The sequence below is a fragment of the Apiospora phragmitis genome, assembly GCF_038363925.1.
Source record: "Apiospora phragmitis strain CBS 135458 chromosome Unknown utg000006l:1.0-5683423.0:1.0-5690449.0, whole genome shotgun sequence".
In the NCBI taxonomy this organism is placed as follows: Eukaryota; Fungi; Ascomycota; class Sordariomycetes; order Amphisphaeriales; family Apiosporaceae; genus Apiospora; species Apiospora phragmitis.
In genome coordinates, this window is record NW_027117404.1 from 4,812,150 (window position 1) to 4,832,946 (window position 20,797).

At 50.7% G+C, this 20,797-nt stretch overlaps 6 protein-coding genes across 6 annotated transcripts; 2 read left to right on the forward strand and 4 right to left on the reverse strand.

Moving 5' to 3' along the window:
* Nucleotides 1-696: 696 nt before the first annotated feature.
* PG994_006695 (vacuolar sorting protein 35) lies at nt 697-3,599 on the reverse strand (the record flags this gene model as incomplete). The annotated part of the gene is made up of 4 exons (XM_066858104.1): nt 697-864; nt 934-2,853; nt 2,883-3,315; nt 3,463-3,599. 4 exons carry the CDS (start codon nt 3,597-3,599, stop codon nt 697-699), a joined length of 2,658 nt encoding a protein of 885 aa, XP_066717373.1.
* An 859-nt stretch (nt 3,600-4,458) lies between these two features.
* Nucleotides 4,459-8,829, reverse strand: PG994_006696 (uncharacterized protein; the record flags this gene model as incomplete). The annotated part of the gene is made up of 2 exons (XM_066858105.1): nt 4,459-4,969; nt 5,030-8,829. 2 exons carry the CDS (start codon nt 8,827-8,829, stop codon nt 4,459-4,461), a joined length of 4,311 nt encoding a protein of 1,436 aa, XP_066717374.1.
* Nucleotides 8,830-10,457: 1,628 nt separating this feature from the next.
* Nucleotides 10,458-12,960, reverse strand: PG994_006697 (vacuolar protein sorting-associated protein 9; the record flags this gene model as incomplete). The annotated part of the gene is made up of 6 exons (XM_066858106.1): nt 10,458-11,075; nt 11,131-11,303; nt 11,360-11,437; nt 11,498-12,267; nt 12,333-12,693; nt 12,759-12,960. The coding sequence occupies 6 exons, from the start codon at nt 12,958-12,960 to the stop codon at nt 10,458-10,460; spliced, it is 2,202 nt and encodes a 733-aa protein (XP_066717375.1).
* Nucleotides 12,961-14,205: 1,245 nt separating this feature from the next.
* Nucleotides 14,206-14,889, forward strand: PG994_006698 (uncharacterized protein; the record flags this gene model as incomplete). The annotated part of the gene is made up of 1 exon (XM_066858107.1): nt 14,206-14,889. The coding sequence occupies one exon, from the start codon at nt 14,206-14,208 to the stop codon at nt 14,887-14,889; it is 684 nt and encodes a 227-aa protein (XP_066717376.1).
* A 667-nt stretch (nt 14,890-15,556) lies between these two features.
* PG994_006699 (uncharacterized protein) lies at nt 15,557-16,081 on the forward strand (the record flags this gene model as incomplete). Its single annotated transcript, XM_066858108.1, has 1 exon — nt 15,557-16,081. The coding sequence occupies one exon, from the start codon at nt 15,557-15,559 to the stop codon at nt 16,079-16,081; it is 525 nt and encodes a 174-aa protein (XP_066717377.1).
* Nucleotides 16,082-18,046: 1,965 nt separating this feature from the next.
* PG994_006700 (uncharacterized protein) lies at nt 18,047-18,561 on the reverse strand (the record flags this gene model as incomplete). Its single annotated transcript, XM_066858109.1, is given in 4 exon segments — nt 18,047-18,058; nt 18,069-18,305; nt 18,461-18,510; nt 18,537-18,561. The coding sequence occupies 4 exon segments, from the start codon at nt 18,559-18,561 to the stop codon at nt 18,047-18,049; spliced, it is 324 nt and encodes a 107-aa protein (XP_066717378.1).
* Between the last annotated feature and the right edge of the window lie 2,236 nt (nt 18,562-20,797).

The following is a 20,797-nucleotide window of genomic DNA, read 5'->3' on the forward strand; positions in this document are numbered from 1 at the left end:
GCAGTTGAGGATTTCCGCCAAGGATGCCCTGGAGAAAAGGCGCGGCATAGAATGATAAGAAGAAGAAAAGAAGAAGAGGGACGTGGCAAACTCTAAAACTTAACGAAGACCAGGGTCAAAGGGGATGGACAGCATCGTACCCCTCCCTATCTTCCCTTCCCAGATCCTGCAGCCCATCGCATCACAGGCATATCTCAAACATGCTCGATCAAGACACAGATTAGAATACCACCCACCCAATCATCCAGGCAGCCTAGACAGTCGCATTATCATCCCTTGAATGTTCGGTCTCTGGATGTTCGGTCGTCATTCTACGTCTTCATACCACAAAGTGGTCAAATTCGCTTGTGCAGAGAATGCCATCGCCGGGCATACCCTATTGACCTTCGCTACACACGAATGTATGTACAAAACCCGATAACCGCCGCTGTCACCGTCGAGATTAAGCCTATAGGAGGGAGGAAGCAAGGAGTGGGAGTGCCAGCTCTTTCTCTCACTCTCGCTGCAGCCCTTTTCAAGGCCATAAGACTCAAAGGTGATCGAAATCGTAAAGTTCTGGTTATTATTGGTTTGCTGACGCTGATCTGGATTCGTACAATAATCTGTTCCCGTCCCCCCTCCCAAGGAGAGCCCGCAAGCTTATCTTCTTCTTTCTTCTCTCTCGTCTCCCCTTCCGCTTTGCTTAAAAAACTGAACTCATTTCTGGGGATAGAGCACCACACCCTCGTACCCCCTACCAGCAATGTTCTCGAGGGTGTGCTTGAAGTGCTTTTTGCTGCTCTCCACGCTAGCCGACTCCTGCTGGTTCGTACCCAGGTTCGAGTGAATGAGCTCGATAAGACCATTCAGATACTTCGTCGTGACCTGAGATTAGTTCATCGCATTAGTTACTGGGGCATCGCTTTGTAAACCGGGGAATAATCGTCTACTTACCGACTCGTTCTGCTGATCGAAATAGTACACATAGCGATCAAGGATCTCCACAAAGAGCTCAATCGACGTCGCTTGCTCCATGCAGCTGTCGGCCACACGGAGTGCGCGCTGTAAGCACTCGAGCACTCGCTTGCCGTCGCGGTAGAGTCCCTCTTCCGACTCGTCGGTCGCCTGGATGGGCGTGGCCCACCACAAGTGACTCGCCAGGTAGACGGCGCGGCACTGGTCCGGCTTCCGCAGGAGCTTGCTACCGTGCAGGGCGCATTTCGTGATCAAGGTGTCGTAGTTCTCCTTGCCGAAGTTCCTCGTCTGGTGAAGAGCGCTGGCAATAACACACACGGCTTGGAACTGTGCTTTCGAGTCGCTGATGGCCTCCTCGTATACTGTGAAAGCCTGCGCGAAGAACTCGTACGACACCTCCTCGAAGCCATTCATGTCCGCTGTCTGACCACATGCGGAGAATAGACGCAACGCGAGTTCGGCAGCCCCGGCTCCGTTTACCCTTGCGTAGATGCTCGAGATGGCAGAGTGCATGAACTTGTATAGCGCAGACGACTGAGTCTCCCAATTATCATCATAATGCTCGCGCGCCTTGAAGCGACGTGCTAGCTTCATGCCCGCAGTGATCAGCGGTGGCGTAGTTGTTCGGATGCGCTCGTTGCCCTCGCCATACACTTTTCGGGTCATCTGGAGCAGCTTGAACTGAGTGTCGTTATTCTCGCTGTCTAACAGATGGACGATCCTTGCTAGCCAACCCTGTTCCTCCATCGTGTCATCTGTCTCTACCGCGCGGCGTTGAGGGCCTCCAGGGTAACCAGCTGGGGGCTGAGAGCCTTCTTTGATCAAGACCTTCAGTACTTCCAACACGTTTTCAAGCTGGTCTGTCGTAGTAATTTTGGTATGGTTGCGGAGAAGGCTCTGTGCGACTTCGCCCGCCACGGCCCTTCTTGTGGGATATGTCTGCGACTGAAGAAGAGGAACATATGTTGGTAAGGATAGCGCAGTAAACATAGAAACATATCGCTTAAGCGGCGCCTGCAGAAGTGCTAGAAGGCTGGCTTGCGCTGGTGGCGAGTGCAGATCGGCGCTGTTGGCATGCTCCCGCACCTTGTGATTGGCGTACTCCAGCACTTGATCAACATAGTCGAGCCGGTCGGGGTAGATGTTGAGTGCCAGGTTGGTGAGCGATACCAGTAGGGCGATGGTGTCTTGTATCGGGAGATGATGAGCCGTGACGAGGTTGTTGACTTGATCAAAGAAAATCTCGTAGAGCTTGACATTCTGTGGTATGCCGCGCTCCTTTTTGGGCGCTGCCTCGTCTTTGTCCCCTTCGCCATCAACATCAACATCAACAGCTGTCGCCTCGGTTTCCGCGATTGATGGTGCCGTTTCTGTTTCCGACTCGGCAGGCTTGTCTTCCGTTTGTTCGGCAGAATCGCCGTTTGTTCGCTCCTCCCCATTCGTCCCTGGCGCCGTGGCCTCGGATGACGTTTCTGGTTTTGATTCCTGTTCTTCCTTGGCGAGCCTGACCTTCTCCAGCAGTTTCGAGAGCGCCTCCTCCTCCATCTTGCCCTTGTCCTCGTTTACTTCAGCTTGCGACTCCCGTTCTGCGTACGCAGACAGGCGGTCCATCAAGCCAATCACAATCGCCTTGACATTGACATGGGGGTTCAGCCGCGACACCGCACCCAGGAACTGGTCCAGGGTGTGAAGGTGGAATTCGTCCGGGAAGACCTGCGTAATGATCTCCAGCAGGTATTCCTGCGCCAGCACGTCGCGACACTGGACGACCTGCTCCAGCAGCGGACCCAAGATACCATTGCTGTACGTCTCCAGATCCACCAATTGACTCAAACGCACTATGTTGCTGCCAACAAGGAGTTGCAGTTCCTTGCGCTCTTTGGTGCGCTGTTCGCGTTCCTGGAATGACCCTGGTGTTGCAGTCGCACCCATAGCTTGTTCATTTCGACGAAGTTGGTGAGGATGAAGTTGATGGAATCTTGGAGGTTGCCTTCGGGGCCATCTCCTTCGCCGGTCGGGAGGAAGTCTCGGGCCTGGCCCGAGAGGAAGTAGCGGAGGAAGAGGCCACGGATGGGGTGTTGTACGCCACGACTCATATCCATCATGTCCTTCATCAACTCTTTGACCGGGGCCTCGGGGATGGCCATGTAGGCGGTCCCTACCGTCATCATGAGGTACAGCCGGGGAACAATATTACCCGCATATTGGACGAGCTCATACAGATCGGCGAGGTGGTTGTGTGGGTGGTTCTCCTTGAGATGGACCGAGAGGTAGCGGAGGGCGTCGAAGACGGCCATGTACAGCTCGTAGTATTGTTTGGGACCCAGACTGCTCGTTCTGAGTTCGCTGACGAGGGTCGAACTACATCACGGATCGAAAGTCAGCCAAGATAAGGAGGGCTCTGGTGGTGGTTCGGAGGCCCGGATTGATTCCGGGCAGCCACCACCAGACCAGAGCATTGTGACGTGCTATTGCACGAGGGTAGATAGGTAGTAGATAGCTGCATACCAGCACTTCAGAGCATCCATAAGCTTGGAAGGGGTGTCGAGACATTTGCGCATCAGCACTGTCTGTTGGCGCACGGCGATGAGGGCATCTTCGAGCAGTCGCGCCTGGTCCTCTGGCGGCGCGGGCGTGGTCGTCATGACGATTACGAGGGCTGGGCAGCGGGTAGGTAACGACGGCGATCGACTTCCTGGGCGAGATGCTGGATCCGACCATGCATTGGAGAAGGTGGAATTGGTTTTGTGTTATTACAGCTTGGATTGATTGTGTAAAGCAAATAGGTTGAGGCGTGCGATGCGCTGCTGGGGTTCCAATTGAAGGAAATCCGGGTGCCTTGAATGCAGGTCTCACTGGGGTGATACTGAACAGTGCCGCCTCTTTGGGGGACTTGCTTGAGGCTTGGGAGCTTCGTCAACCTGCCCCCAATCCCTGCTCCGGGTTAGATAGCAGGGGGATTGGGCAGTCAGCATAAGCCACAGCTCATTACATCAGCGTGCACGTGCACGGTTCTTCTGTTCTTCAGTGCACTCACTGCACATCCGCTCCACCACAAGTCCTCAGCAGGGCCGCTAGGTTACCGTTATCCGTCTCGTTGGTTGTCATCAAGTCAATGTCAATTAGTGACGCAGAGCATACATAACCTGCTGTTCTGGCGATGGAAAGATGATTTTATTCAATGATTAATTATATGTAAAATAGATTTAATAGTTAAGTATTTATGTGCTGTTGTTCCCATTATGTAGTCGGATAGTAGCTAAGGTTAATCCAACGCATTCTAATAATAAGCCCTGCTTGTTGCTGATGAGGGGGGCATGTAAATGTAAAAAGCATCCAACTACCAGTAAATGCCCTGCTGTTTTTTTCTCCTCAACGGGGAGAGAGACGACAAAGGAAAAAGCATAAGAAACCAAATTGCCCAGGGGTATACTTGCTCAACGCCAAAGTAAATGCATGCATCCATCACCATATCCAACGTATCGTGTCCACGTACCTCTTCCTTCATGCAGCCCGGTTAGTGTTCAACCTCTCCAACACAACCCCTTCCTCTTCTAGTATGCCGTCACTCTGCAACACAGCGACCTTATCCCCCTCCTCTTCCTCTTCATTCGTCTCCTCACCCCGCTCCTCCCTCAAGATCCGCCGCAGCCGGTCCCGAATAGCCGGGTCCTGCTCGAGCTCCTGCCACATCTCGAGGTGGAACTCCTCGAGGTTCTTGTCCGTCTCCGACCGCTTCCACGGCGGCCACCGCCACAGCCGGGCCAACATCATGTTGCGCTTGACTGCCCGGTAGACCAGCTCCACCGTCATCAGCAGCGCCACCACCACGATCAGCGTCAGCCACCAGATGCCGTCGCCCCCGAATGTGTTCGTAAATCCGCCCCGCACCGCGTACGGGCTCACGCCCGGGTTGTAGATGCCGCCCAGGAGGGCGCACCAGACCCACCATCCGATGGAGGTAATGGCGAAGCCGCCGAGGATAACCTTGGTTTTCGAATGGGTCTCCAGAATGCTGAAAGAGAGGAAGTGTTAGAGTTTAGTAGAACAAGGACAGGTGAGTAGGAAAACTTACAAGAGCTTGTAATTGATCCAAATCACATTCGCCGTAAACGCCAAATTCCCAAGCGCAAACAAGTTCTCATCATCCACCATCCCCAGCACCCCGCCATACCCAGCCCAGCAAGCGAACCAGACCCCCACGCCCTCGCACGCCGCCGCGACCATCCAGCCGAGGTACCTGCGCACATTGAGCCCCGTATTGCGCTGCCCGTACACATACAGCTCCGGCACCGCGAGCAGCGTCCGCGCGTCGAGGTCCTGGTCGAACATGGCCGGCAAAATCACCGCCAGACTGGTAAACAAGATATTAAACACCGTCAGGCTCGCCATCTCGTACAGCGACGTGCCCGTGTACCCGTTGTAGCGCTGGTACAGCGCCGTCGGCAAATAGAAATACATCTCCTTCCAGAACGTCGCCAGGATGAACTTGGCCGTGCGCACGTAGTTCCAGCGCCCGTGCACGAGCAGCAGCCGCTGCAGGAAGCGGAACTGCGCGATGGCGTAGTCGGCGACGCGCGCCGCTTGGAGGCCCTCCTTGCCCGAGATGCCGACGCCGACGTGGGCCGCCGAGATCATCGCCAGGTCGTTCGCGCCGTCGCCGATGGCGAGCGTGAGCGCGCCGGGGACGCGGTGGCGGATGGCCTTGACAATGTCCGCTTTCTGCGCCGGCGATGCGCGACAGCAGATGACGGAGTCGATCGTGGGGATGAGTGTGTAGAACAGGTTCCTCAGAATAGGAGCTTGCTCAACGACGCCAAGGGTATGGCCGTCAATGACCACGACACTGTGAATGCATCCAGTACGGATATCCTCCGCGATACCAATCATCTGTGCTTCGAGGCCGCCCTTGGTCGAATCCAGGATGAAGATGTCAGACCCCGGGCGACAGATGCGAGCCGAGTGGGCAATGTTGATCGCCGTCTCGCGCTTGTCGCCCGTGAGCATCCAGATTTTGATGTTGGCCCGGCGAAGCTTCTCGATGGTTTCCGGCACGCCGACTTGCAGCTTGTCTTCAATGGCCGTGGCGCCGACCAGGTCCAAAGACTGCTCGACCATCTCGCCCGCTTCTTCAATCAGCTCTTGTCGGTTCACCAGACTCGTCGTGGCATCGTTGTATACTTTGCGCCATGCGCGGTATTCGAGGGGCGGTATGAACTTGCGAGCAAACAGGAGGGTGCGGAGACCCTCCGAGGCAAAGTCGTCCAAGTGCTTGAAGCAGCGCGTGAATACGGCTGAATCGTCATTGATCAAGGGGTCGTTGAGAAAATCAAATCTATCGTCCTCCATAGGCGATGGCATCGCACCATGCACCGACAATGTCTTGGAAATGTCAAACGATACGGTCCTGACGCCGAGGGAGGGCCGTGGCTTATCCTCAGAATGTCGGAGCTTGAACATCTCGACGGACTGACTCCGCTCAATGGCCGGCCGCTTACTGGACAAGCCTGTTTGTGACGAACGCGCGCCTATACTCTTGCGACTGAGGGAAAGGCTGGGACGACCACCAAAACTGTTGCGTGGCTCTAGTTGCTCGCTTCGTCGCAGCATCTCGCGCTCCAGATCGGCACTCTTCCGGACCTCATTGGCCTTCTTGAGAGCCAGGTTCGCCAACTTCAGGCGTGGCAAGATAGCCGAGTCAGCGCCCTTGCAGATGAGGCAGATCCTGCCATCCGGGTACCGCACGATTATCGACATGCGTTTGCGCGCGCTGCTAAACTCAATGACATCGAGCAGTTCGTAGATTTCGGTCCGATCTTCGCCGCCAAACCCGGTGATCTTGAGCGTGATGGTCTGGGCCGAACGGTGGGCAACCAGATAGCCGAGCTCCTGCGCGGCGCGCACGAGCGCGAGCTCATCCGGCGAAGAAGCCTGGAAGTCCACCTTTCCGCCCTTGACCTCGGGCAGGCACGTATGGCACAGCGCCATCGACAGGATGTAGTCACGGGCCATCCTCGAGAAAGGGGAGGCGGGTCTCAGTCGAATGTATTCGAGGAGATCCACTGTGGTGGCATCTGGCTGTGGGCGGTCTGGCCGGCCAGTAGATCTCCATTGGGAAGAAGACCTGCGGCCTTGCATCGAGGGCCTTTGGGGAAATTCCGGGGAAGTGATAGTAATGGCCACTGGCGACGTGATATCATGCTCCTCATCTTCGGAGATGACCCGCGTAACTTCCCTGGACTTCCGTGCTGCCATTTTGCCCGACTCTCTCGTCACTGTAGGAACAACGGGTGTGGTTGGCTCCTCCTTCTCGAGGTCCATCTCGTGTAACCATGAAGTGCCGGCAATGCTCACCTTTCGGAACTTCATGACGTTCTCCGTCAGCGTACCAGTCTTATCGGAAAAGACGTAGCTAATCTGGCCCAGATTCTCCAGAATCGTGTTCGTATTGCACCGCGCGGGCGTGTCCGTGGCGTCGTCGTACATCTCGATGTCGTTGTTGAGCATCAGCATTTGTCCAATCTTGACGATTTCCAAGCTGACATAAAGAGCGAGTGGAATGACATTGTTGAACTGAATGGCGAAACCGATGATGATTTCCTTGAACGGCACGGTGGCATCCTTCAGATAAAACGATCTGCTCTCGTTCGGGTTCTTCCAGATAATGTAACCCATCGAGCACCCCACCGATAAGATAACAACATAGATCGCCAAGGTAATAACGATTTGGTTCGATATTCTTTCTAGCGCGGGCTTCTTGGCCTTGGGATGCTGGTTGGCGTTCAAGCGGATCTTGCACTCCTCGCCCGTGTTGATCACCATGCCGATCGCGTGCTCAGTATTTCTCACCGTGCTGCCACGGTACACCACTTCGTTCGAAGTGACCGGCATGCTCTTCCCGTCCACCGTCACCTTGCCCTCGAACCGGTAGAGATCCGGGTTGGGGTCCTCGAGCACAAACTCCCCGCTGACTCCGCGGAGAGCGGCAATGGAGTCGCATCCCTTGAAGGCACCCACCGAACCCTTGCTCTTCAGGTTTGTTTCGCCATCCAAGGCCATGGTGTCGATGTAGGCGAGCCCGTTTTCTCCAGTCGCATGCAGAAGCACGATATCGGCCGGTACCTCCTCGTCACGCGACAATCGAACAATGTCGCCCACCCTCAGGTTTCTCCACTGGATTTTATTCCATTGATAATCGTCGTCGAAATCGGGCGCTTCTTCTTCCACCTCTTCTTTGACCGCGGCAACTTCTTGCTCCGCTCGTTTGCCTCGCTTTAGCCACACCCATCTCGCTTTCTTCGGTGGAGGCGTCTCGTCCGGTTTTGGCCTGCCCAGCACCCGGGCAATGTTCGCGTTTTCCAAAGTATCCAGGCGATGTCGTTTGTAATCATCGTAGCCCTCCTTGAACACCGTCAAGAGCACGAAAAACAGCAGCGGCAGGATGGTCGTGAAATTTCCCGTCGTGCTCAGGCCCGGGATCGTCTGCGGAATACCGACGCAGAGAAAATAAAAGTTGGCCAGCCGCGTGAACTGGAAAATCAGCTGCTTCGGCAGGAAGTCGTAGACGTTATACCGCGCGGTGCGGATCGAGTTCGAGAGGAACGGGCTGGCCCGTCGCTCGTCGACCAGCGCCTCGCCGTGCTCGATGCACAGGGGCACGTGGCGCCCGTCCTGGGACGGCGGCAGGGGCTTCTGGCGCAGCACGCCCTCGAGGAAGTATTTCTGGTACCAGGCGGCCGAGTGGTCGGAGACGCACGCCCGGATCTTGTTGACGCGCTTTTTGGTGCGGGACGCCGCGGCCACGGCGAAGTTGCTCGAGGTTTTTTCGTCGGTATTTCGGTCATCCTGGGACGTATTCCCGACCGCTTCTCCCATCATCGCCGAGCTCGTCGCCAAGCAGAGCGGGGACAGTAGTTTCGATCGCCAATTGCCCTTCCAGTGTCCCAATCATTGGCGCAACCAGTAAAAAACTCTTGACGAGGGAAAAAAGAGGCCAAATGTTCGTTTGCTTCAGATCCCGGGAATGGATTTGGACGCGCGGGCCCAAGCAGGGGGCCCTCTGGGTAATGAAGTAATCGTCGATTCTCCGGGAAGGCCGGCTAGATTTGACCCAAAAACGAACGTGCGGATCGCGAGCCACTTTTCAAGGGGGGTTGACCGCGTCCAAAAGTAACTATCGCTCTCTCCAAAATACCCGGCGGCGACTGTGCCAAAGAATCTCAAACGAGCGTTGGACGAGCGGATGTAACAAACGTCCTCATCGTTAGTAGGTGTGTGTTCCAAAAGTTAACCTACACAGGCTCACAGGTAGGGTGAACGAGAGTGATGGGCAAGCGACCAACTGGAATGGGCGGCGGTCCATCCAATCCATCGCATTTGCACGGCAGGGATTGCTGGGATGGGGGATAAGGGAAATATTAATCAAAAAATGCGTGCCAAGTCCAGGCGATCAGGATTACAGCATAACAAGATAGCCCATGACCGCATCACTTGCCCAGTTGGCTTGTTTGGCCCGCTTGCCGCCTGCCGGGGACCCGTAAGGAACAAGAATATAGTCTTGGCGGGATGGCGTTCTGAAGTCCCATTGTCAATTTTGACAACTCGCCCGCCGCTAGAGGGCAAAAAAGCAGTGGTCCAAGGTTGCCAAGAAGAGCCATGCATGCAAGTGTAGCAGCCAGTAGGCAGCGTGGCGGCTCTGCTCGGGCTTTGCTGGGCTGTAATTACCTACCCCTGTCTCCGGCTAGCCAGCATGCCAACTAGCTCCTCCTGCCACTGCTTCGCTGTTAGAATAAAAAAGAGTTACTGGACAAAGAAATATTCAATGCATTACACGTGGGTTGAGTTGAGCCGATCCGACGTCAGACATGCATAGATAAGCCTCATCCATACGAGAGGTTCAACCCTACAAGAGCATGATTCGACGCTCCTCGTTTTTTGAGTTGCCAAAATGCCTTTCGTCCACTCAAGATGTCCAGATAAGCATAACTAAAGGATCCATACTCCAGTAGTTTACGCCTTGGGCATTTTCCAAACGTTTCAATCGACTCGTTTACTCTTTTAAGGTTGTCCGAACAGTTCGGCCCGTGTCATTTGAACAGCGTCGTGTCTCACTCGAGTCGTGCCGTGGAGAGGCCATTGGAGACACGAATGCGAGCCATGCCACTGGTGTAAAACATGCAGTAATATCAAAACATGTGGGTGTATGGTGTTGCACTATTATGGGGGGTATTGTAAATCATCGACTAGACGCCGTACTTGCAATGGCTGGCCAAGCGAATCCTGAAGCCCAGAGAACCTCCCATGCTCCCATACTTATACGCAGTGCGACGAATGAAGCTTAATGATCCACCACTTCAGTTTCAATCAGTAGACATGCACCAAGTCTTAAGCCACCACAGCGACATGTTCACGTGCTCAATGCCAAGCAAGCATCAACTGCAAGACCGACTCTTAATCTACTGTTAGCCAGCTTTCCAATGTGATACAGGGATGCTTGGATCGACTTACCGCCCTTCTTTCTGATACACCACATCACTAATGATGTCTCTGTCAAGATCGGGGAACATCCCAGCCAGCGTCTCAACCACGTTATGGTGCTCGGCCCGTGAAACACGCTGTGCTTCTGCAGCTTCGGCACTAGCTTGTCTGGCAGCCGCCTCCTGGGCCGATAGATGCAATCGTGAGTCAAGCGAAGTTGTATTCTCGCCGCTAGCCAGAGGGCTCGGCCTAGATGGTGCTGCCTCTTGCTGTGGTGTACGCGCGGGCGAACTAGGTCCGGCTGCGCTAGGTTCGTCAGAGAACATACGACCTATTGTCGATAGCGGCTTTTGTATGGTGCGGAGCAGACCAGTAATGGCCGCCCCGTCATCGGACTGATCAGATGAGATAGACCTCCGTGGTGTCCCTGGAGAATCGGGATCGATCGACGGGCGCGCAGAAGACTCTGCGCCGGAGTTTACTCCAGCCTTGTCTGAATGATGTTCCGCTGGAGGCGAGGCTTCCTCCGCCCGGTGCCTCTCCGCGATGGCAGATACGGCGGTTTCTACGTTCTTCTCGAACTGCTCATCTGTAATGGTAAGTGTGGTTCGGTCCATATTCTCGATGAACTGAATAGCCCCCATCTATATCCAAGTTAGCATTGCTTGTCATTCATATGGAAAACGAAGTGCTACTGACAAGAGAAGAAAGGTAATAACCGGCCTCCCCCCCTAGCTTTTCCTGGTTACGGAATCGCAATATGTACTGGACATTCGAGACCAGGTGATCGGGATTGCATTGCAGCACCACATAGATCAGCAGAGGCATGAAGGAATCTGCAGACGTATCTGACTTCGCATTTTTCAGCAGTCCTAGAAGTGTGTTAGTAATGAGAGATGGAGTTTGTCGTAACGAAGTATCTGCCTACCGAAGATGACTTTGCAGCAGTTAAGCACGCATATGATCTTGTCTCTAGGTGCTCGGTATGACCTAATTTTCAAAAGTTCTATAGATATCAAGTCAGTTAGAAGTCCAAAAACGACGAAAAATGACATCTCAAACTAACCTTGCTGAGCCAAAGTGAGAAAACGCTTGCCACTTTCGCTGACTGGTGGAATATCCAAATGTCCCTCTCTGACCCAGCCGTAAATGTTGATCTTCTGTGTTAGAATCTCGTCTCGCTCTACATCCTCTTGATGCTGGCCTCTCCTACCAGGGCCCATCGGCCTCTCACCGCCCCGTCGCCTGGGTTTCGCGCCGGGTATGGGCTGAGGAGGTGGTATCGCGGGCGAGAATGTCTGGGTATATAATCGATTCATAACAAGCTTTTCCATCCCCTCTCTTGCATTATCGAACTCGGCGTCCGACACGTCTCTCCACACCTCGCATTGTGCCATCTTGTTCGCAATAAAAGCCAGGAAGTCCCCAATAATCTTGACCTGTTCATGGACCATCCATTGTCGCTTACCAAATTCCTGCAAGAACGACTTCAAATACCGGGCCACTGGATCGGCTTTCTTCTTCTGCAGTTGTTCAAGGAAACGGTGGAAGTCGAAAGGGAGAGTTGGCTCAGGCTCAGGTTCCGGTGGGGGAGGTCGGTGTGCTGTTGATGTAGGCGACATTGAAGTTTCCGAGGCAAACGTCTCATCGGAAGGGCCATCCTTGGGTGGTACCGGAGGTCCCGCTTCGTCGGTTTCCCGTTCCTTCGTCTTCGAACGTACGCTGACAGGGGATTGGGAGTTGACCCGCAGCCCTTGTAAGTCTTGAATCTGTTGCGCGATACTAGGAGCAAGAGGTTCAAGACTAGATTTCCGAGGCGGGTGCTGCGCTGGTGGACTGCCCAAGAAGGGAGAGGCGAAGGGAGAAGCAATTTCTAGGCGTGGACTCATAACCTCGTCGACATCGGGCCCACCGCCCTCCTGGGAAACTGCTCCATGATACTCTGGATCTCCGACCTCGAGGTCCCTTCTTGTTCGTCCTCGCTAGTAAATCGGCGGTCATCGTAGCCAGCATCCGACCGCGTCGGGGATACCTCAGAGCCATGGTGCTTAGATCGGTGTCCCGAATTCGTCCTCGAAGGTGGTTTAGAGCCTGCTGGGGTCGGAGGGGTTGGGTCGATGTACGGAGGGGTCTCAATCTTCAAGAACTGGTGTCGGGTGGGCTTTAATGTGGCAACGGAGGACTCCATTTGCTCTGTATTAGTACCCATATCGCCAGATGATGGTTCTCCTGACAAAGAAGCCTTGACATTTGAGGTTTGGTCTTTGGCGGGAGGAGAAGGGGCGCATCAGCATCCTTCGTCTTCGCTTCTAGATTGATGGGATCACTGCTGGTAACCTGAGTTTGGGGGCCAGCAGTGCTCGGTAGACCCGAGCTCGGAGCTTGGACATCATCTTTGAACTCGGATGTCGGTTTCGCAGGCGGTGCTGTAGTAGGTATGGCGGTGGCTGTCGGTAATGTTTCATCCGGTTTTGTTGGTGATGGCTCGGATGGTGAGATGGGCAGCTCCGCCGCAGATTGTTTGCTCATGTTGGGGTCATGATAAGCTGTGCTTTCCACAGCCCGTTGACTCGAGGTTTGCGGAGGTACAAGAGGAGCCTGCGAATGTTCTGGAGGCATACAGGGCATAGACAGCCCACCAGCGTCTCGGCGTTGCGTTGATGGAGAGTGTTTGGGGTATGTTCCGGTTATCGTTATCTGACTTGGCGCAGTTCATGAAGGGGTCTTTTTGTGGCTGCCATTGTTGAAGCGTGGCTAAACGTAGAGCTACAGGCAGCACGAGCCACAGCCTCAAGATCTCCATCAAAGGTACATAGGTACATATTTACGTAAGTAGTCGGCAGTGCCATTGTTCCAGACAGTGAAGGAACAACCAGACACCAGTACCATGATATTCTTAGCCGTAATAACTATGGACGGCAAGATGGGTGGAATGTTAGGGGAAGCCTGACTGAGACGGATCCCATCCAACAGCCAGCACGGGTGTTTGCGCTAATGCAAGGTGCTTATTCCGACCTTTAGCCCCTTTACTTCAACACAGACGGTGTCTGCGGATATTAAGTCATGCTCTATTGCGCCTCAACCCATCACACAACTTGGAGTATTCCTGCCGCAGAGCTTTATTGTGCAGTGACTCGCTGAGATCAGCAACCCGACGAAAGTAAAGGAAAAGCAGCATGGAAGTCGACTGGAATAGACTGAGTATAGCAGATCAGACATAACTGGGGTTTTAGTCATCAATAGCAGCAATGCAGTATGCAGATTCCTTCCTCGAGAATATTGGTCAAATATCCATTTGCCCAGCCGGTGGCATGAGGTCTCCATCAATGTCATGTAGGTCTTTTAGAAAGTATGGAAAGTTGAAGGCCTGATTGTAACACTCTACTACCTTCATCCATCATCGCAAGGAACTGATTATGTTCCCAGTAGCTGGTTATCACAATGGACTCACTAAACACAGGATTTGTGCACTAGGACACACCCAAACGACAAAGGCCCTTTGTGTCCCATCTGTGTCGAAAACAATGCATAGTAAAAACTAATTAGTCTTTATCTACCTATATGTTAAGTGCACACATCAAAGCGTACGTGTATGTATATAAATACTAGAGTTCCCCTCAAAGCCGGAAGTTCCAACTCGTAGTGAATAATGTGATATGAGCATACATCATTCACAGCAGCCTGCCTGATCTTGGAACTTATGCTCATAGTACAAGACACCACCTACTCTTCCGTCTGAGAGCTCTTGAGAGATAACCTTCATTCTTCGCCATCATGTGTTTCATGATCAAGCGGTATGTGGCGTGTGTAGTCTTCGGGCACTGCATCAAGGAAAAGCCGTCGTACGACCGAGAACCCTGCGAGCAGGCCAGCGCCCAAGGCGTCTGGGAGCTTTGCAAGGAAGTCGAGGTAAAGTACGCTCCCGAGTTTACCTTCCCTTCCTGCCCGACCTGCTCAAGTATGGAGACCTGGATCTTCAACAGAGTGAAAGCAAGCATGGCAGAAAACCGAGAAGCTGGTCGTTGTGAAAAGCCAACACTCACCGAAGCACTGCTAGAACAGTTCCGCGGCAAGATCGATGCTCCTGATCGCGCCCTCGTGGTCACGCTCGCCACGCTGACTAGCTCCATTGAGGCACTGGCTCTCGCCGATACAGAGGAGGGACAGGAAGACCATGCGGGAAGTTGGGTCGACCGCCATGTCGGTCAGACCAGTGACCGAGTAAGTATGGATGGCATGACGGAGCAGTTCGGGAGCTGGGTGACCGCTGTGTACAAGCTGAAGATCATCGAAGATGCTATGGTCATTGCCGAAGCGGAAGCCCTCGTCTGCTACAAGGCTAGACTGGAGTATCTTGGAGTCTGGCAGTTGTTTCTATCCCTTGCCGGGATCGGACCAGAGCTGGATCCGGAGATACAGAATGATGGCACCAACGACACAGCCAAGGAGATGTCGTAGTTGACTCACGCATTCATCCAATATAAATAGAGGCAATAGAGGTCAATAACTGTTTATGGATATTTATTACAGATTGCAAAAAATCATATCGCCCTTTGAGAGTTCTGTCAGTAGCCTTTTCTTTTCCATTTTAATCTTTCCCCCCTATTTATTCTAGGTCAGCGCATTTAGAATTAAATCCCTTATTAAGAACAGGTTACCCTTGAATATATAAACTCAAGAGAATTTATTATACCTGATCATTTAATTACAAGCAGCTTTCTAGTCAAATAAACCCCTATAATAGTACACCAAGGCGACGGTGACAGTAAAGTACCAAGTCAGGCGTTGAGAAATACGTCACTGGACGAATCGAGTGCATGTTGGGGTTACACAGTGTTTGCCTAGTATCCACCAAACTCGCTTCAAGTGAAAAACCCCAATATCAAACCTCATCATGCGTGCTTACATCGAGATTCTGCCTGTCCAAAAGGATCTGCTGTGACATCATACAAATCATAAACTATTTCGCACACAGCTTACTGCTAAAGTGATAACCCCCATATTCTCTGTTCTCCCTCCCTCATTCCCACTCTGTTTCGATTCACAGCCTGTAAAGATTGATAGGAGTACGAAAGGTCAGGAACACGTCAACCGGAAAACCTTATTCCGTGATACTATCCCAACCATGCCGCTCTATCGCCACAATCCTCTGGGGAACTCTGAAATTCGCCTTCTAACGATTCGGGAAAGGCCTTGTAAGACAGACGACATCGCCATTTCACTGATTACCTTTGAGCAGCCTGAGGCACCAGAATACGAGTGCCTATCGTATGCCTGGGGAAGCGAGGATGGCAGAAAGGAAGTTAAGATCCAGGGTTCGGCCCCCAGGTCTCTCTTCGTTACCCAAAACCTGGATGAAGCTATACGTCACCTTCGTTACGTGGATAGGTCACGCATCATGTGGATCGATGCTATATGTATTGATCAATCCAATCTAGAGGAGCGATCCCAGCAGGTCTCAAAGGTGGACCAGGTTTTCAAGAACGCATTGCGGGTGGTTTTCTGGTTGGGGCCAGAAGAAAACCAGAGCTCGCTGGGAATGCAAGCTTTGGATTGGTTGGGAAGCCGCATTGTAATAAACAACAAGGGAGACCCTGCTGCCCTCAATCCCTTTGAAGATGAGCGTTATGGATTGAGCGATAGAGATTGACCACCTCCATTCACCGACGACGAATGGTCGGCCCTAAGCGACATATGCTATCGTCCATTTTTCAACCGACTCTCGATTCGACAGGAGATCTTCCTGGCAGGACCCTCGTCAACCGTGCATTGTGGCACCGTAACTGTACCCTGGTTGCGATTCCGAGCAGCAGTGCAATGTGTATATGGAAAACATCTCCCTGCATCGGCCTATCAAAAGGGTATGAAGGTAAAGAGTTTCGTGGATCAGATCCTTAGTTCGAATTTCGATTTGAGAGACCTCCGCAAACTCTTTGAGCCTGCCATTTGCAAAGATCTGCAGGACCGAATATAGTAAGGCTTGAGCTTTCCTTGATTCTATTTATGGCCCGGCTCTTCTGAAGCCCTCCCCTATACCGTGTATAGGCAGTAACCTGATCCACTTAAGAAACAGCTAATAATACTCCCACAGCGCAGTTCGTGCATTTCTAACTCGCGACCTTCCCGACCATCAAATTAAAATTAACTAATCCTTATCAGCGATGAAGATTTACCAAGGGACAGTAGAGAGATACTTGGATGTTTACCAAGATCCCAGGATATGAAGGGAATGTCGCTATAATCAGGACAACCCAGTAAAGCCAACTTGGGTCCCTGATTGGTCAGACCGCTCGTTACCAGAGCATTTGAAAATACGATGGGGAGCAGCGTCGTCGTGTTTGAGAATACCGATTGAAGAGCCGTTCGAAAGAGTTCTTCGGATCGCAGGCGTATCAGAGGCGATCGTCGAAACACTAGCGCCGCTGCCTTTTGGGGACGATGCGTGTGCGGCTACGAGCAGTCAAGAGCTTCAACAACTTATCCTGGGTTCCGACCATACCCCTGGTGTCAGGGTTGGAAGCTTACGCACGAACAATTTGTGTTAAATCAAATCGCAGACAACTACCAGCCAACCTTGAAAGACCATCCCTCGTTAGCCGACAGCAAGAATTTCCTTGCCAGCAAGCTTGCGTTGGGAGATGTAGCTGAACATTCTCACGATGGCGACACATACATCGAACGCGCTGATTAATATGGCAACGGACGCCAATTTTTCAAAGTGCAGAACAGAAACTTTGGGCTCGCTCCATCTGCTGCCCGAGCTGGTGACCACGTCTGTGTGCTGGTCGGGTGCGACACCCCTATGCTGCTCCGGCCAGACACTGGCGACACATTCATTGTAATTGGAGAATGTTTTATGCTCAGCAGCATGGGTGGCCAGGCTCTTCTGGGTAAGCTCCCGGATCGCATGCGCCCTTAGTGATATGGGACTCAGACCTGACTATGCATCGTCGTGGGTTCATTAACGATGGCACGGGTGTGACATCGTATGAAGATCCTCGGCTGGGGAAGTTGGGGTTGGACCTCACGAAATATCGCATGGGAGTCGCACGAGATGGCTATGAGTGGCTGGCGGTGGATTTTGAGACCTTGCAGAGGTTGACTCCTGCACTGAGATACTTTGATCTTGTATAACAAGCGGGAAGTAGCTCTGATGGTTGTTGGCAACGGGATTGATGACAATTGGCTGAATTAATTTCCCGCGTGAACAGCCTTTCAGAGGCAGACATTAACCTCTCAAGTCCTTTTCGTGTGATAACAACAAGCAGACTAGCATAGTCGCCGAAGGAGGTTGTACTCAGTATTATTATTGGTTGGCTAGGATGAAGGCTCCATGTTTTTCGATTATCCGTGTTGTACATCGATTCCTGTGGACTTTCTCAGACGACGGGTTTCTGTTTCATCACCTAAACATCTTTAACTCATATCCAGTCGAGAATGTCGGCCTATGCTTTTTATACCCGTAATCCATGGTCCTTAATCGTGCAAAATAATGTATTCCATTGGCTCTCTTCGCCCAACCAACCAAAAGTCCATGTTGTAGGCCATAGTAATATTTCAGGAAAAAACAACAACATAACCCAACTCAAGTGCGCACTAGACGCAAATGACCCCATTACACCAACAACTATGCTGACGGCAGTGAAGTGGGCGCGCTCCGCCTCGGCCCTTTCGTTGCCCAAGACCCTGTCAACCGCGGCCAGGTACGTGTCGAGCTGCGCCCGAGTCAGGCGCGCGGCGTCCACCACCGTGCTGTTGATGTGGTAGGAGCGGTATATGCCGTCCGGGTCGATGCTGGCGAAGCCGTGGTTGTGCTCGGCCCTGACCAGGTCGGGAAGCTCGGCGAGTGGTGGGTTTCCGCCGGATTGAGGAGACTGGGCAACGACGAACAAGTTAGTATTTAGTGTCGATTCCAATGCAGGGGGAAGGGATTAAGGGGCCCGGTGACCAAGCTTACAACCACTGCACCTTGGCCGACTGAGGTGGCCGTTACAGCAACGAAGGCAAGTGTTGGAGCGAAGTAACGTACGTCACCCCATAATTGACCCCCCTGTCGACCTCCACCACGATTCACCGCCACTTGGATTCAAAAAAAGATTACTCACCGAATTCTGATCCGAATAACTTCATTCTTTTAAATATATACTTATTCATTAATAGCACGTTCTTATACCGAAGACGACTTATCTTCCGCCATCCAAGATGTGGCAAACGGTACATCTATTCATAAGGCTGCCCTCTATTAGGGCATCCCACGGTCTACTTTTATCAGTCGACTTCACGGCCGATAATCACGTCGGGAATCAAAATCTACTTATTAGAAGCTTTCTACAGTCCAAGAAAAGCATCTAGCAGACTGGATCTTAGCCCAAGAAGCCCTTGGCATGGCACCGACGCATGCGCAAATCAAGGAACTGGCTCAACGGGTTTTAACCCTTCGAGGGGACCATTAACCACTCGGTAAAAATTGGATAGAAGCCTTCCTTCGACGCCACCTAGCCTTAAAAATAAAGAGGCAACGCCGTATCGATTCTTAGCGTATTAATGGGGCATTAACTGAGGTAATTAAGTCTTAGTTTTTAACTAAATTACGTATACCTTAAATCTAGGCTATTAAACCTGAAAACAGGTATAATATAGACGAGCACGGTATCTTAAAAGGCTAAGGAGGTAATAGCCTTATAGTAGGCAGTTTAGAATCGCGTTTTATTTAATAAAAACTGCTTAGTTTAAAGTGCTGAACGACTATATTAGAATGTATCAACACTCGGCAGGGCTATTCATCTAGTGATTTATAAGGGTAAATTAGTCTAAGAGTAATAGTTCCCTTAAAACGTTAATAAATTTAAAGGATAATAGTTTAATACAAGTAATAAAGGCTGGAAGAATAACGAAATCGCCGTTAAATAGCTCGAAGATATTTTTATACCGGAAACCGCTTTAAACGACTTAAAGGATGCTCGTTTACTTATTTTAAATAGGTATAGTAGTTATATAACGAACGATTTTATATCCCTTTATTATTAGAATAATATTTACTTATTATTTTTACCCCCTTAAGCTAATTAACAGTGCTACGGTCACCTCATGCAACGGCGACCCTTAAATTTAAATAGCCCTTAATAGTATTATATATAAATTAGTATATAAACTAGTTAACTTTTAATTTATAATTAATTAAATAATATTATCTTCTTTTTTTTCTCCTCTTTTTAATAGGCCGTAAACTTAACGAGTTAATATTATAACGCGTGATTTAAGATATTATAAATAGCTCGTTAATAAAATAAGCCGCCGAGAAGTATAATATTTTTAAAATAATTTTAAGGGCTCGAATTTACGGCCGTAAGACTATAAAATAACGGAATAAGTCCTTTTAAGCCTTAATAATAGCGGAAGAGTCTTAAATCGTAACTTAGTACTTTACGTAGTATAATTTAAGCTATTTACTAGCGTACGTTATTTTTTAAATATTTATTTAATAAAGTTTTTAAACTAACGAGATTAATATAATACTCGGTAAATATTAAGTTAAAAGATTTATTACTCGTTATTTATTTATCGGTGCTATTTTTTTTAAAAGGATAGATTTTTTAAAGCTTAACGTAACTTCCGTAGAAAAAATTATCGAGTTTTTTAAGCGGCTTAATAATCCTATTCTAAAATCGATCCCTCCGGAGTTTCGATTTAATATCGACGAGATCGGTAACTAGCTCAGCTATAAAACGAATATAATAATTATTAAACTTATTAAAATAAAAAGAATATTAATTATAAACTCTTTTAATTAAAAATAAGCTTTTATAATCGAATATAATAACGCTTTAGGCCGAGCTTTACCTCCTTTTATTATATTTAAAGGCTAATAGGTCTAGTAGTAATAGTTTCCGGAGGAGGAGGACTCGCTAACGGATACTATAAAGGATTAAGTCTTTGCGGTTATTATAACCCGACCTAACCATGCGGCTAAAAAACCCCACTTACCGGCACGGGGATACGATAACCCGGTCCGGCTACGATGTACAGCTAGTAATCGCACCGCCAGCTATATTAATATGCACGTAGCTATATTCTAATAACGTGCGATAAAACAAGCGGTCCTAGCCCGCGTAGCGATAGGACGAATAAAGGTAGACATAATAACAGGGTACGATAAGTTACGTGACAGACCCCGGAGCGATAAAAAGCACGACGCCCGAGGTAAGCTAACTAGGGTTAGATCATCGTGATCTAAGGGATGGATCATTATAAGCTAGTAACGAGATTATTATAAACCTATAAGTAATTTAAAAGATTAATAAAAAAAGAATTAAATATATAATAAAAAATATTTCTTATATATTTTATATAAATACTTTTTATTTTA